General features: G+C 41.6%; 1 protein-coding gene across 6 annotated transcripts in view; it reads right to left on the reverse strand.

Moving 5' to 3' along the window:
• The window catches only part of LOC122078887 (protein XAP5 CIRCADIAN TIMEKEEPER-like), a 61369-nt gene that overhangs the window by 17459 nt on the left and 29710 nt on the right, over positions 1 to 14200 (reverse strand). For 4 of the 6 annotated variants that reach the window (XM_042645093.1, XM_042645100.1, XM_042645078.1 and 1 more), the window contains 4 exons: positions 7723 to 7927; positions 7442 to 7507; positions 7247 to 7311; positions 6999 to 7111 (listed from right to left, as the gene is read on the reverse strand). In XM_042645093.1, the coding sequence (XP_042501027.1) occupies positions 6999 to 7111; positions 7247 to 7311; positions 7442 to 7507; positions 7723 to 7893 (415 nt within the window). In that variant the 5' untranslated portion in view covers positions 7894 to 7927. The remainder of the gene's footprint in view (positions 1 to 6998; positions 7112 to 7246; positions 7312 to 7441; positions 7508 to 7722; positions 7928 to 14200) is intronic. The other 2 variants (XM_042645106.1, XM_042645114.1) reach the window with 1 other exon arrangement.

The raw sequence follows: 14200 nt of genomic DNA on the forward strand, positions 1-14200 counted from the left end.
TCAAAGCCGAGGGATTAGACACCAGAGGGGCGGTTACCGAAGGAATGGTTACGAGGGCAGGGAGAGGAAGTAGAGGCGGTAAAGGGGATTTAGGGATGGAAGCTTCATCCGAGGCTTTAATGGGACTTGATTGTCCTTCAAGAGGCGAAGAACCTAAAAGTGGAAGATTGTGCACAAAGGTAAAATCGCTGGAGCAAATGGGATTACCATCCATCATGTCAGGGTCAGCAGATGCCAGAACCGAGAATTGGTTGTGACCTCCAGACAAAAGATCTGATGATGGACCAGCGGGTAAAGCCTTCGACTTGGGATCAAAGAGCATAAGGTTCTGGTCCGTCAGAGCTAAAGCAGATTCCGGCAGTACAGGGTTACAGTTTCTTCTTTTTCTGTTCTCGGTTCTTGAGACAAAAATCTCGGAGGGAGATTCTAGCTGAGAAAGTCCAACCAAAGTATCTTCTACCCCAGAGGTGATTGGATTGGGGAGGGAAGTATAAACTTCGACTGTGGCTTTCATGCATGATGTCAATTTGTGACCAAAACAATTGCAGATTGAGTAGGCCGGAGGCACCCATTCATAACTGACGTCTTTAACAAAAGTGTGATTTTCACCATTCGAAACAGTGACAGAGGTAGGGAGCTCATTGTCAGCTTGAACCTCAATGGGTATGGGCCCATTTGGATGTTCAATAATTCAACTTTAATAATCCAGGGCAGATTCGTAATTTAAGCAAGGTCTCAAATAGAATGGCAAGACTATAAATAATATGGAACTCCACTAACAAGATAAGAAGCCAAGGGGGAATGGAACGAATGAAGGGAAAAGGGTACTATTGGAACTAAAAGTAAGTAAGGATAATGGGAAATAAAGAGACTTCATAAGGGCATAAGGGGAAAACCAGAATTAAGGGTTTTAAAATTAACCTACGAAAAAGGTTGTCTTCAACCTTCGGCCAAAAAATACAAGGGCAGAAGACCAGTAGCTTGCGAACCAAACCTACAAGATAGTTGCTCAGATCAGCAGGCTGGAAGGGTGTGGGAAGAACCTGAGAGAGGAGCTTGTAACACCTTGAATTTTGAAGCAGCTGACCTCCTGTTTTTAGGACCTAGCTGGCACAAGGGTAATAGGTTGTCATACTATGAACCTACATGTACAGCAGTAGGAGGGGGGAAATTGGTAAATTTACTAGCCTAGTAAGGGGAGTAAAAGGAGCCAGATATATGGAATTGGTCTCACACTTGGGGGACTATGAAATACAAAGGATTTGGCTGCTAGGGGGCCACAAATAGGGCAACCGGCAGGCTACCCTGTTGACAACCGGCCAGCCGGTTGGACCTGCCGGATGCTGGACAACAAGCACAAAATGGAATCTTTTGTTGTGGGGCCCATATGTCTTTGTGTATGCTCGGACCATTCATATGGTATGGAAGGGCATATTTTTATGGTCATATAACACCTGATATGCAATGTGTTGAGTTGGTCTGTGGGCCAGTGCACAAGAATAACCCAAATCCTGTAAAATTGGGTCACAGCCAAACAGACCTTAAAGGGCTATGGCTATATAAGGAAACCCCACCCCCTTATTCTCATTTCTCACCTACAGTAAACGTAGGCAGAGAGGAGAGAGAAAAGAAGGGAGAAAGGAAGAAAAAGGGCTACTGTTGTTCCTCCTGCTGCTGCCAAGAGGCTGCGGCCTTGCCATGGAACTGCTGCTGCTGCTCTCAAGGTCCTCCTGCCAAGGTTGCTACCATGCCCGGGATGAGGTTTGGAGCTGGACAGCTGCACTTGGGAAGCTGCTATTTCCTATTCAACTCCTAAGAACTGCAAATAAGGTAATTTCCCATGACCTACCCTGTGGATTTTTGGTAGTATAATTCTGCCAATAGGGTTAGGGTTAGTGTATGATTAAACTGGAGGTAGGGAAATGGCTGTGGGAACTCAATTCAGCTCCCTACAACTAAAACCCTAATTTTGGGACCCAATTGATTGTGCAATTGTCCCTAGAACCCTAGATCATAGAGCTTTTCCCAATTGGGTAAAATTAAATGAAATTGGAGATGGGTTAGAGCCCTACATATGCTCAATTTTGTCTGAGAATGGACAGAAGTTGTAGTCGGGTTACCCGGATAGGAAATTGGGAGAATTGGAACCTAATCGGCCTTGTGTTCAATGAATTCGGTTGCAATCAGCCAAATTGACACTTCAACCAGACTGAGCATGACTAAAATAGTCTCTAGAGTGAAATTGGAGGCCCGGAAGTCGGGAAAATTGCCCTGGCAGATTCTGTCCACAGATGGGCAGAATTCTGTAGTTTACAGACCTAAACTGGTGGGCACGAGCAGCCAGCCGGTTGGGCTAGACCACACCCACTGGTTGGGGTCTCAGAACCCTAAATAGTGCTGGTTGGGTCTAGGAGCACCCTATACAAGGGTGGGGCCTCCTGATACATGTCTAGTGAGATTAAGCCCTATAAAGATGGTTGTGGTAGGGATTCCAGAGCCCAAATCCTATCACTGAACTAACTGAGAGAACTCTGCCATAGTTAGGGGATGTGCATAGGGAATGTAAGACCATGCCCTTTACAGTGAATAGCACAGAGAAGAAAGAAGAATGTGTTGGGAATCAGCCCAGTCAGTTGTCTGTGATAACCCATAGGTTGCTTTCGATGGGTATCTGATGACCCTTGTACTATGTGGTTTGGTCTTTTCAGACAAATAGGAACCTCGAGATTGTGCGGATCTGGTTAGTGAGACCTACATAGGGGTTAGGGAGCCAAATTGGTTAGGTAGGTAAGTTGTTGGGAGAGATGCTGATTAGGAATCAGTGCCTCTGTCCAACTGTTGGTTTGGATTCCGGTAAGGGAATTCAATAGGAGTTTAGGAAGTTGGGCTGTCCTTGGACAATGAATACTGAAACTAATTTATTAAATTGTTTAACTAGGCACCTATGATACTCGGCAAGGATACGCGTAGACGGGAATTAAACGAAAAGGAATCAGATTTGAGAATCAGGTGAGTGGGTGATTGTTTTACTTTACGGAGTGTTTCTATATACAATTATGTTTTGCATGCTTATGTGCATGTGATGGAAACCATGTTTTGGATTTATTTTGTATAAAGCTATATATAATGCACATGTGGCATGATTTTACCGACTTTGATGTGATCGAGGTTTTGTCGATGCGTAAAACTATAATTATGGTGATGGTTTTAGCATTGACGGCCTGAGGCACGATATGACAGAGATTCTTTCTGATACCGTGCGCTCAGAGGTCAGTCTTACAGCTATGGCCACAGATGTGTGTATGGATGCTATGGATGTTATGGATGCATGTAGATGCATATGGTTAGGATCACATCCCAGTGCTATAACCCCTATTGGCTAATCCTACTCGGTGGTAGGTTACGGAGGACTACTACGCCCATATACGACGTACTGTATCCTGAGAGGGCATAGCATGGTACAACATACTGTACGCATGACTATCGGACAACATGGGAGACCGATGATGGTGTGGGATTCCGGGACCATAGCTATCAAGGATTACTATTTAGGGGTTGGCTAGGGGACCGAGGTTCTTTCTGGGACTGGCTGACTCCTGCTTGCAGCTAGCTTGCATCTCTGAGGCCCGACGTATTGGGAAGGGGATACCACCTACGCTGTTTATAGCACTTATACCCACATACTGAGACTTAGTAATTAGGATGGATATTATAAATAAAATGGATCATGTGGTTGTGCATCTGTGGATATTACTGTATGTGTCGCATTATGATGTGGTGTGTGCTTGCATGCTCACCCCTCACTGGGCTTGTGAAGCTCACCCCTCGTGGATTTATATTTTTAGATGGTGGAACCCGAGCTGGAGTGGATCGAGACTCGGCAACGGTTGTGAGGTTGTCAGTAAGACATGTGGTGGAGGACTGAGATTTTCCTTGCTTTGAAGTTTTATTATTATGCTTGATAAGATGTGATTATATTGTGGTAATTGTGAGTTATACTTCAATTGTGTCTGTAATTATTATTTATCATTTAGATTGATCACCATGGGTAATGTAAAATATAAATTTTCCCTTATATGCATACTCTGATTTGGTAGAAGATTTTGTACTTGTGTAAGTTCATCTCTACATTAGATCCTGGTGGTTCAGGCTGACTGGTACGGTATGGTATCCAGCGCCGCATACCTTGGCCTAATGTGAAGCAGGGTGTGACAGAGCTGGCGATAGAGGCCGTTCTAGTCAATTGCCGAGGTCGGTTCTCAAAGCTGTGGAAGATTTCCAAACCTTGTCTCCAGGGTTTGAGTCGCCTAAGGGTAGGGAACCCTCGACCAGAACCTCAGCTCAAGTAGGCCAAGCACAAAGGAGATCGATGAGCTTTTGTAGGGCTGCAATTGTTGCCAGATGCGGAGCAGTTCCAGATCAAGGGAAATTACAGCAGGAAAAATAAGAAGAATTGGAAAAAAGAAGGGAAAATCAGAGGAGAGGAGCATGCACGGCAGCTATGGTTTCAAACTAAAACTTCATTCAACTCTTCAAAAATCAAATCTGTCCTCTACCCTGTTACATGGCTATCTAAAGGGGAAAAAACGTAAATTAATGGAAACTAACCTAAGTTAGAAACTAAAATCTAAAAATGAATCTCTCTACTAACTTACTGACACCCTACACTAACAATAAAGGAAACAAATAAATAATCAAAGTACTAAATTAACCCCATGTCTTCCCACACCCAACTGCATCACAAAAGGAGTAGCACTAAAATTTTTAAGGATTCTCAGAGAATTGAACTCTGAAGCAAAGAATGCCATGCCTCAGCTCGAAAACCCCTTTACTAGTAGGGGTGCTTAAGAGGCCTTACTATATACTAAAGCGTGCTCTCGATTTCTTTGGTCTTTAACTTGCTCCCTGCTCATGTTGGAAATTTTTCGATGACTTGTTCCTTTGAGTACACTATTCCTTTTTCTACTTTTCATAATTAGTCCCATCACACCAACATTATTTCATTGAATTTTTATAGATGGGCTAATATATCAGGATCAACTGAAGTCTGTTATTAATTTGATAATAATTTTGTTAGTTATCAGATTTCTCCATGTTGAAGTTCTAGGAGTAGTTCTGTCCTTGCGGTTTCAGTTCCTTATTGGTATCTTATTTATTATTGTAATGAGTAGCATTAGAGGTATTTTAGTCCCTAAACCAAACCCTCTGTGCATGTTTGAGTCTATCCGAGACTGTCTGAACCCTTCATTAAAGCCTTTAATTAGTTGCTGCAGTGTTGCTGATCTGAGACCCACAAGAAAGCTTGCGGTACTGCAGATCTGGAGATTTCTGTGCAGCAAGTTGCAGTCCCACATCCCCTACTTGTTACTCATCTAAAGCCCAACTTTTGGGGTTCTGTTGGCCACTCTAGGGCTCCACTCAACCAGGGAATTAGGCCCTCCAGTGTCCTGGTTATCGAGACAATGAAAATATCCACTTTTGACCTAATTCAAGAACTGAGGTAACCTGTATTCTGTCCAGAATTTTATGTCGATATTTTGGGGTTCGTTTCATGATATTATGTTCCAGTTTCGATTAGGATTTGAACCGCAACTGTCGGTTACATAATAATATTCTGTTTACATTTTATTTTTCTGGATTTAAACTAATTTGATCCTAGTCGATTGGGTGTTTGGGTTGCTGTTGATGTTGATGTGCCTAAGTCATATTATTGACCATTATTGTAAGGTGTTATTTGGGTTGTACGAGGGTATTTTATTCTACTGTTTTGGGCTGTCACTTGTACTGATATCAGTACCTACATCTGTGTTTTGTTTGGAATTACATATCGATCCTAACTGAGGTTGGGTAGTGCTACACTCCTACCTAGCCATAAATTAGGGACTATCTCAGTCCAGGGCCTTTCAAGTCTCACCCAAAGGTCTCTCACCTCACTTCCTCTCATGGATTCTCATTGCACAAAGCAAGTAAATTTTTCATTCATAAAATCTTGAGGGGAGACTCTAAGGTCCCCTTCTACATATAGCAAGAAACTTCCCTAAAACAGAAAATAGAAAGTACTTAAAATGAAAGAAACTAGAAGCCTCTTACAAGGAAGAGTGAGCCTCATTCCCTAAGCAAAGATGGTCAAAAAACAATTCCTTTGGTCGTGCATCCCCGATTGATGTAGCCTCAGATGCTTCAATTGTTGATTCTAGTATTAAGCAAAAGGTTATTATACCTATAGGTTCTGTATTACAGGTCAATCCTATTTCAATACTACCAATAGGACTAAGTGAATAAAAGACTGAAATAAAAAGGAAACAAAGACTGACAGAGAAAAGGAAATAACTTGATCAAAAATATTGCTTTCAGCCCAAGCTATCATGTCCCACGATTTGGCTTTGAGTGAGCCACAACACCCAGCCAACATGGACTGGCCCAGCCTTTGCTGGCTGGACCTATGGCCCAAGGGTCTGGCCACTTTAGGTGGCTTAAGGACCAGTCTGTTTATGACTCTTGCAGCTACACTTCAACCCCAAGAATCAATCTACATCAAACATTCTACTCAAGACTATAGAATTCAAGGACTATGAAAAGGAAACTCATTTAAGGGTGCAGATTAAAAAAAGTCATGTTAACAAGGATTTAAAGTTTGACTTAGTCGAAACAATTGGCAGAATCATCCCTTTTAAAAGGTACAAGGCAAATCTAAGTCATAATGAACTCTCTAAAAACTTCCCGCTGGACTAAGAACAAAGTAGCAACCCATCTCATTTTGGCAGTTGGCATTCCATAATTGAACAAGCTAACAGAAGTGATCAATGAAACTATATAGTTTCCAAGAAGTTCAAGAATATAAACCTCCAGATAGAGAAACGAAAGCAAAACTTAGGTCAAGTAACTTTAAAGGACAGCATTAACAATCTAGGATCCAATTAACATAATAAAAAAAAAAGCTGACTTAACATTAAGTATCTATAACATCATGAGCTTATCAGGAGGTTAAAAAATCTCACTGTTTCCCCCATTCTCCTCATCACTTCTATTTTCAATATCATCAGCAAATGAAAGATGTGAGTTTACTTTTATTTTTCTCTTTTTTCGCTTTGCTAATTGAAGTTCCTCCTCCCTATGAATACAACAAAAAAAAAGAAGAAGAAGAAGAAGAAGAAAGAAAGAAAGAAAGAAATAGAAAATGAGTTAAAACCAAGAAACCACAATCCCATAAGCCATGGCAAGAGAATCTTTCTAAACTTCCACTCACTCCTGTTGCAACTTCTGAAGTTTCTCCTTCTCTTCTTCCTCAATTTTATTACGGAGATTGACCCTCTATACAAGAAAAATAAATCAACACCATAAGACGCAAGTTTAAACATGATAATTAAAAAATTAAAATAAAAATAAAAAATAAAAAATTGTTCCAACAAGAAAGGAAGGCTCAAGCATAAAAGCTTCTCACCTTTTCAACATACTGCTCTCTAGTAACAAGACCAACCGTCTCCTTTTTAAAAGCAGTGTCCAGAATCTGAAATAGAGAAAATCAAATACTCCACATACATGTCATGACCAGAAAGCTTATTTCACCAACATTAGGAGTTTTACTAATCAGGGGAAAAATAGATTTGAATTTATGAGTCCCAATGGGTAAAAGAGGATTGAGAACAGCAGAAAAAAAATGCCTAAAAATCTAGAAATGGACTGCAAATCAGAAACCCTAGAAAGAACGAAATGGATACGTGCCTCAGAAGTGCCAGAGCCAAATTGGAGAAGACCAGTCTGTCCCCCAACAGAAGCAGACTTGTTCTTGAGCTCTTGAATTTTCCTCCGCTCGACTTCCCTCTGTTTCTCAAGCCTTCGTATCCGCACAGCATCTTGGGCAGTGCCCACGTATCCATCTCCCATTCCTGACATCTTTACCACCTTTCAGCTATCACCCTTTCCACTTCTTTAACATCCAAAACAAACAAGGACTGTCATATTTTTTTTTTTTTTTTAATCAGCAAACCATATTGCATTATGTACGACAGAAGGATAATAAATATGACTCATATATGGTGCAAAAAAAGAAAATTCTATAACAATATTTTCTGCCATGATTTATGGCCTTCTAAGCTGGTAAAAGGGTTATTCCCATGTGGAGGACCAGCGTGGAAAATCCGACTAGTCAAATTATCCCCAAGGATTAACCACATAAAGTTCCTTACTATGATGAGACACTTATCAGGTCAATTACTGCTACTTTCAGTCACACGTCTCCATACATGTAGACATAAGATCTGACTCTGCATAGTATGTTTCGCAAAAAACATATGTTAATTGCGTAGGCCTGTGCCGGGGTAGCATAGCATAGGGGAAAGGGAGCCCAGACGGTGGAAAAGCCAGGGCAGGCCGGGTCATTTGACAAAAATGGGCGGCTTTTTCCGAGTGGCTCATGAATTCTTGGAAAAAGTGGGATCGAAGAAAACCCCTAACCAGCAAAGCCAAAAAACTTGAGTGCCCAGCGCTAGCCGTAGCTTGGTTCAGGCACACTAGCACTCAGGACTTTCTTCTTTGCTGAGGGAAGAGGATTCTTTGCTCCCATGCCTGAGTAGATGTTTAAAATACTTGAGAATGGTCACTCCATCACACATCTTTGGAGTTCCTCAGAAGGACAAGGACTTTTGGAAAGACTTCCATTGAAGAAAGCAAGCATTGCTGTTTCTAAACCTCATAGGGTATCCAAGCCATTTGGCAATGATCAAATTTACCTTTCCATTCAAGGTCGCCCAAGCAAGAGGTGATAGGCATCCATTGGTATGACATCGCACCAAATTGCATCCTTGTAGGATTTTCCAATGGAGAAAGTGACCTTTGTTTGGATGTATGGGATCCATGAATCCAACATCATTTTCTTGGTTACCTTATAATATGCAGCCTGATGAGCGTTGGCTAACCACGAGTTATAGAAGAATGAGATTGGTTGGTATATATAACATTTTCTAACTTGGTACCAAATGAATTTCAATGGTTACTTGGACTAATAGTGTTGCATCTTCTGACTTATCGGAATCTTGGACCATAACCTCCTCTTTCTTACTTTTCAATGTTAACGGCTGAGCCAGCAGGACAATTCTGCTTCACTTTACAGTTGTTTGTGTAAATTAATTATTACATTTTTTTTTTTTAAACGCTAGGTGCTAACTTGTTGGTTATAATGTTACTGCAACATTTGTACTTGATTTTTTACATTTGATAATGTATTGAAAATGAGCATTAAGCCGTTTTGCATCATAAAAAATGGAAGCAAAGAATCAAAAGTGATAGCTTTCCAAAAGAGTTAGTTAAGGAATTAGCATTCAGGAATATCTATGTAGCTTTTGACTGCAGCTTCATTTGGAGGTTTATACCCGAACCCTAAAACTTCCTATTTAATGTTCAAGTGCGACACCGGAGGACACCAGTACCAGTGAGTACTAGGTTGCATCCGTCTTTTGCCAAGGAAGGAAGGGCGACCCCACTTGCACCTGCTACCCATGCTAAAATAATTGGAAGGGATTCCGGACCCGAAGGGAAAGGTCAGTTGAACCTCACACACACTAGAAACCCTGGAGAAGGCCCCACTCAGACAGAGGAGAGATCTCCATACAAAGTGACCAGTTCAGCCTTCACCGGCTGATGGTCACCGGTGGACGGAAAATGTTCCATCCACCGGTGAACACCATACGGTGAGTGCACAGGCCAGTTTTGAGTTATTTCTCCGTGGGACCCGAGACCTCACAATCGTGCACCCCAAACCCATCCACATTGATGGAAAAATGTGTTAGGGAGTTGATTAATGTGGCGGGACATCTCGAAGCGGGCCCGTTAGTGCCGAATAGCGGAATAACCCGGTATTAGGTAAAAACCCATCAATTCCCCAAACATCCCTTAGTGGGACTTAAGTGGCTATAAATAGGGCTCTTACCATTCATTTCTTCTCCTACCAAAATAGAAAGAAGGAAAGGGAGAAAGAAGAAGAAGAAGAAGAAGAAGGAGAGCATAGGAGGAAGGAAGGAGGAAGGCTAGGGCTCTATTCTTAAGGTAAGCCCACATGCTCATCTCTCCACACACACACACACATAAATCTCTCTCTCTCTCTCTCTCTCTCTCTCTCTCTCTCTCCCCTTCCCATTTCACTCTTTATTGGAAGTAATGGAGACCTAACCAAATCTCACCTCCCAACCATAAAGACCACATAATGGGAGGAGGAAATTAGAGTAAGAGACCTACATTGGCAAGGTTATTCACTCAACCTTGGGTCTAAGGACAAATCCCTATGAAACCCCTAACCAAAACCCTAGGAATTGGGAATTTGAGCAAATTCTTTATGACCTAACATCCTAACCTAATCCTAAGTTGGGGAAAATGAAATTAAACCTATGTATGGTGTGTGAGAGTGATTTCATGAGCCATTAATGACCATTCCATGGCTCAACCTAAGTCTTCCCCAATTTAGCTTAACCTAGACTTGTGTTTTGAGGAAATTGGGTGTATCTTGAAACCCTATGTTGATCCACTCACTAATTTCACTAAACCTAAGCTAAGTGAAGTGTGTGAGGATGCCCTACAAGAAAACCAACCCTAAAATCACAAAACCCAATTTGTAAACAATACAAAAGAGGGAGAGGGGAGGAATGGAGTTGGGAAATGACACCCCACTGAAAAAACGCATTTCCACCACCATACACAGAGGCCACAGGGCCAATAAGGCTGATCTAGGCAAGAAACCCCCGATTTTAACTTCACCGGCTGATGGTCACCGGATAGCCGGTGAAGGCAGGGACCATCCACCTGTGAAAATATTGCAGGATGTGCATTTCTTTCGGATTTGTCCACCGGTGAACTCACCGAAGGATGATCATCCACCGGTGAAAATATTGCAGGATGTGCATCCCTTTCGGATTTGTCCACCGGTGAACTCATCGGCGGATGGCCATCCACTGGTAATCATCCACCGGTGAACCATTTTAAAGCTATATTTTTATCCTTTTATTGGGGCATGAGTCCTAGTGTCCCACTCCTCTTTGAATAACCGAATAACCTAAAAACATTATGTATCCTAGGAGTGGAACCGAGAAGTGATGGGAGCATGCAACCCGAAACCATCAACCATCTACCGTCATCTAGAACTCGAGGTGAGGGGATTTTGTGTGCTTTTATGGGATGCTTATATCATAATGCATATGTGGATGAGTTTTATCATTTTGCATATTATTAATATATTATTCCGTATGTAAAGTGTTGATGTGGCATGAGAATGTGGATTATGATTGTGCATGTGTGTGTGACTGGGATGCAGGGTGGCCTGTGGTGGGTGCCTACGGCACTGTATGCCCAGGGTGTGTGCGTGTGTGTGTGGAGACTAAGGTGCAGGGTGGCCAACGGTTGGAGCCGGTGGCACTACATGCTCAGGTTGAGAGTGTGTGTGTGACTGGGGTGCAGGGTGGCCAACGGTTGGTGCCAGCGGCACAATCTTCTCATCCGACTGTCCGTGGTTGGGGACGATTTCCGGTGACTGAGGTACGAAGATGCCAGCGTCGTGATAGACCCTCACGCAATGTTTGATTCAGTGACGGGTATACCCTACATGCGATGTTGGATTTGATGTAGCGGTATTATGGGAGGGTTATTAATAGGGGTTTGCCAGGTAACGATGGGTTCCAGAACCAGCACGCTCCTGACTCGCAACTAGCTTGTATCCCTGGGGACTGATAACGTACATTCATGACTGGGGATAACACCTATGTTGCAGTAGCACTTATACCCCCTTTGGACTTCGAAATTGTTGCTTAGAATTGCTTGATAATAAATGGATCATGTCATTGCATTCATATAATTGCATTCATATTGATGTGGTCGGGCATGAACATTTATACTATTGCATTTTCTTGGATTGTCATGATAGCTGTGTGTGTTACCCCCCTCACTGGGCTCCGTGGAAGCTCACCCCCCGTTGTTGCCCCTTTTTAAATGTTGATTCAGGAAATCCCTTAGAAACTGTGATCGAGGTTCCAGCTCTCCACGGAGGTGACCTCTGGGATGAGGAGCTGGTTGCGCACGAGGATGGATGCGTGTGCGATGATTGTGCATTTGGAGCACGTTGAGGATGGGAGTATCATCTTCTATTTTTATTCTTTTTGTACTTACAGATGTAGCCCTATGGGGGCATAACTGTAATTATGATCCAGATGTAAAAACATTCTTTTTGTGTAAACATGGTAAATATCAATAGAAATCACCAGTTGATATATTTGTTTATATTATAAGTATGTGATTTTAGAATTCATTTCATAATCTTATGAACTTAAAGTACTGCATCATGGATCCTAAACGGATTGTAGACATGTGTGCGTGTCCATGTCGCCAGCCTTCAGGTGAGTGGAGGCAGGGTGTGATAGGTCACTGAAACAACAAATCTGTTGGCGATGTGGCCAGCTGGCCTCCCCCACAACCCCATAGAATCGGTCAAGTAGACCTTAACTGATTGGGGAGAGAGTAGTGGCAACTCCACATTAATAGAAAGAGCCATTTTTCTGTCCAACAACGGCTTAATAGACTCCTATAGATAAGGCAAACTGGGAGTTGGAATCTGTATTTTTTTTAGAACATTAATGCAAGTGGAGCCTAACCCATTTGTGAACGGTTCTTGTCTCACGGTCTAACCCACCTTTTTTCTCCGTTTCCTTCTCTACTGTGGTGACCTGTTTTGGTGAATGGAACAACGCTGGTAACTCTTCTTCACTGTACATTTCTGCTCCATTCTAGAGCATCAAAACTGTTGCGTTGTTTTCTTCCATCGATAGAACAGAGTAGCTGTTGGTTTGGGGGTCTTGGTCGTACATTTCCTTAACAGAATTCTTATTGAATCTATATTTATTTCTGGAGAAGAGAGACAGTACAGCTACAGAAACCCAATGGTGTTCTTGGGATTGGGAACGAGAGCCACCTCTTGATCTCCGTTGTGCAAACGGGAGAAACAAAATAGCTCACTGTTAACGCTCTCTCCTTGTGCTCGCAGCACGGATCTCCAACTCATCTCTTTGCCGTATCCATAAGCTCCCCCCTCTTGCTGCGATTTATTTTCGATTTTGCAAAGTAGTTTCTTTCTCTCTCTCTCTCTCTTTTCCTTGTCAATAATAAACTATTTTAGTGATTGGTTCTTGCTTTGCTGATGCTGCCATACTGCTGGGCAGTGATATGTTTACTTTTCTCTTACTGATTTACAAGTTTCATGTTAGTGGTGCAATTGAAATTTGTTAATTGTGCCATGCAATCATTAATCTAAGCATTTGGCAGTTTTCTATTAGTTGCCTGAAATTTTTTATTTTTTTTATTTTTTTTAATTTGACTTTACAGCAGTGATATGTTAGTTTACTTTTGGGTTGATGATCATAAGCAACTTCATTTTTATTAACCACATATTGCATGCTGTAACTAAATTATATAGCTGCTGTTTATTTCTTTTCTTTCGTTGCTTCTATTAAATCATCTGATAAAATAACGTTTCATATAAGTTGGTATTTTTCACTTGGATTTCTCTTTGATTGTGCATCAGGACAAGTGGAATACAACTGCTGCCTCTATGGTCAGTGAAGATATGCTCCATTCTATTCAGTATGTATTTGCTGCTATGCATTTCAGTTGCCCTTTGCATTGAGTCAGTACTTAATTTTTTTTTTTTATTAATTAATGCCAACTCTGTTTCCCATTTTAGTTTAGGTGTGCATCATTTTTCTCCCATATCAGTATGTATGCCATGCCACTTGCATTGAACAGAACCTATTGACACCCTTTAAATTATAGAATATTAAAACCATTCATGTGGCTCGCTTGAAACCATACCGAATCAGAATTCAAAGCAAAATAAAGCATTGGACTCATTTTTCTTTTAATAGCATAGAAAACTGAATTATTTCTTTATTTATTTTTGGCAGAACTTTATCGTCTTGGCTACCCTAGCACATGAAATGAACAGCCTCAAGAAACTAGATGGATCAAACTATGAAATATGGAATAGGAAAATAACACATATTGATATATGACAAAATGGATCATGTTTTGGGACCGAAACTTGTGGTTGGGGAAAATCCCACCCTTGCAGAAATTAAAGCTGCAGAAAAATTATGTTGAAGATGACAAGAGAGCCGAAGCATGATCCTCATGAAGATGAAAGACCATCTAATGAAGGTGTTTAACAACC

The sequence above is a fragment of the Macadamia integrifolia genome, chromosome 1, assembly GCF_013358625.1.
Source record: "Macadamia integrifolia cultivar HAES 741 chromosome 1, SCU_Mint_v3, whole genome shotgun sequence".
In the NCBI taxonomy this organism is placed as follows: domain Eukaryota; kingdom Viridiplantae; phylum Streptophyta; class Magnoliopsida; order Proteales; family Proteaceae; genus Macadamia; species Macadamia integrifolia.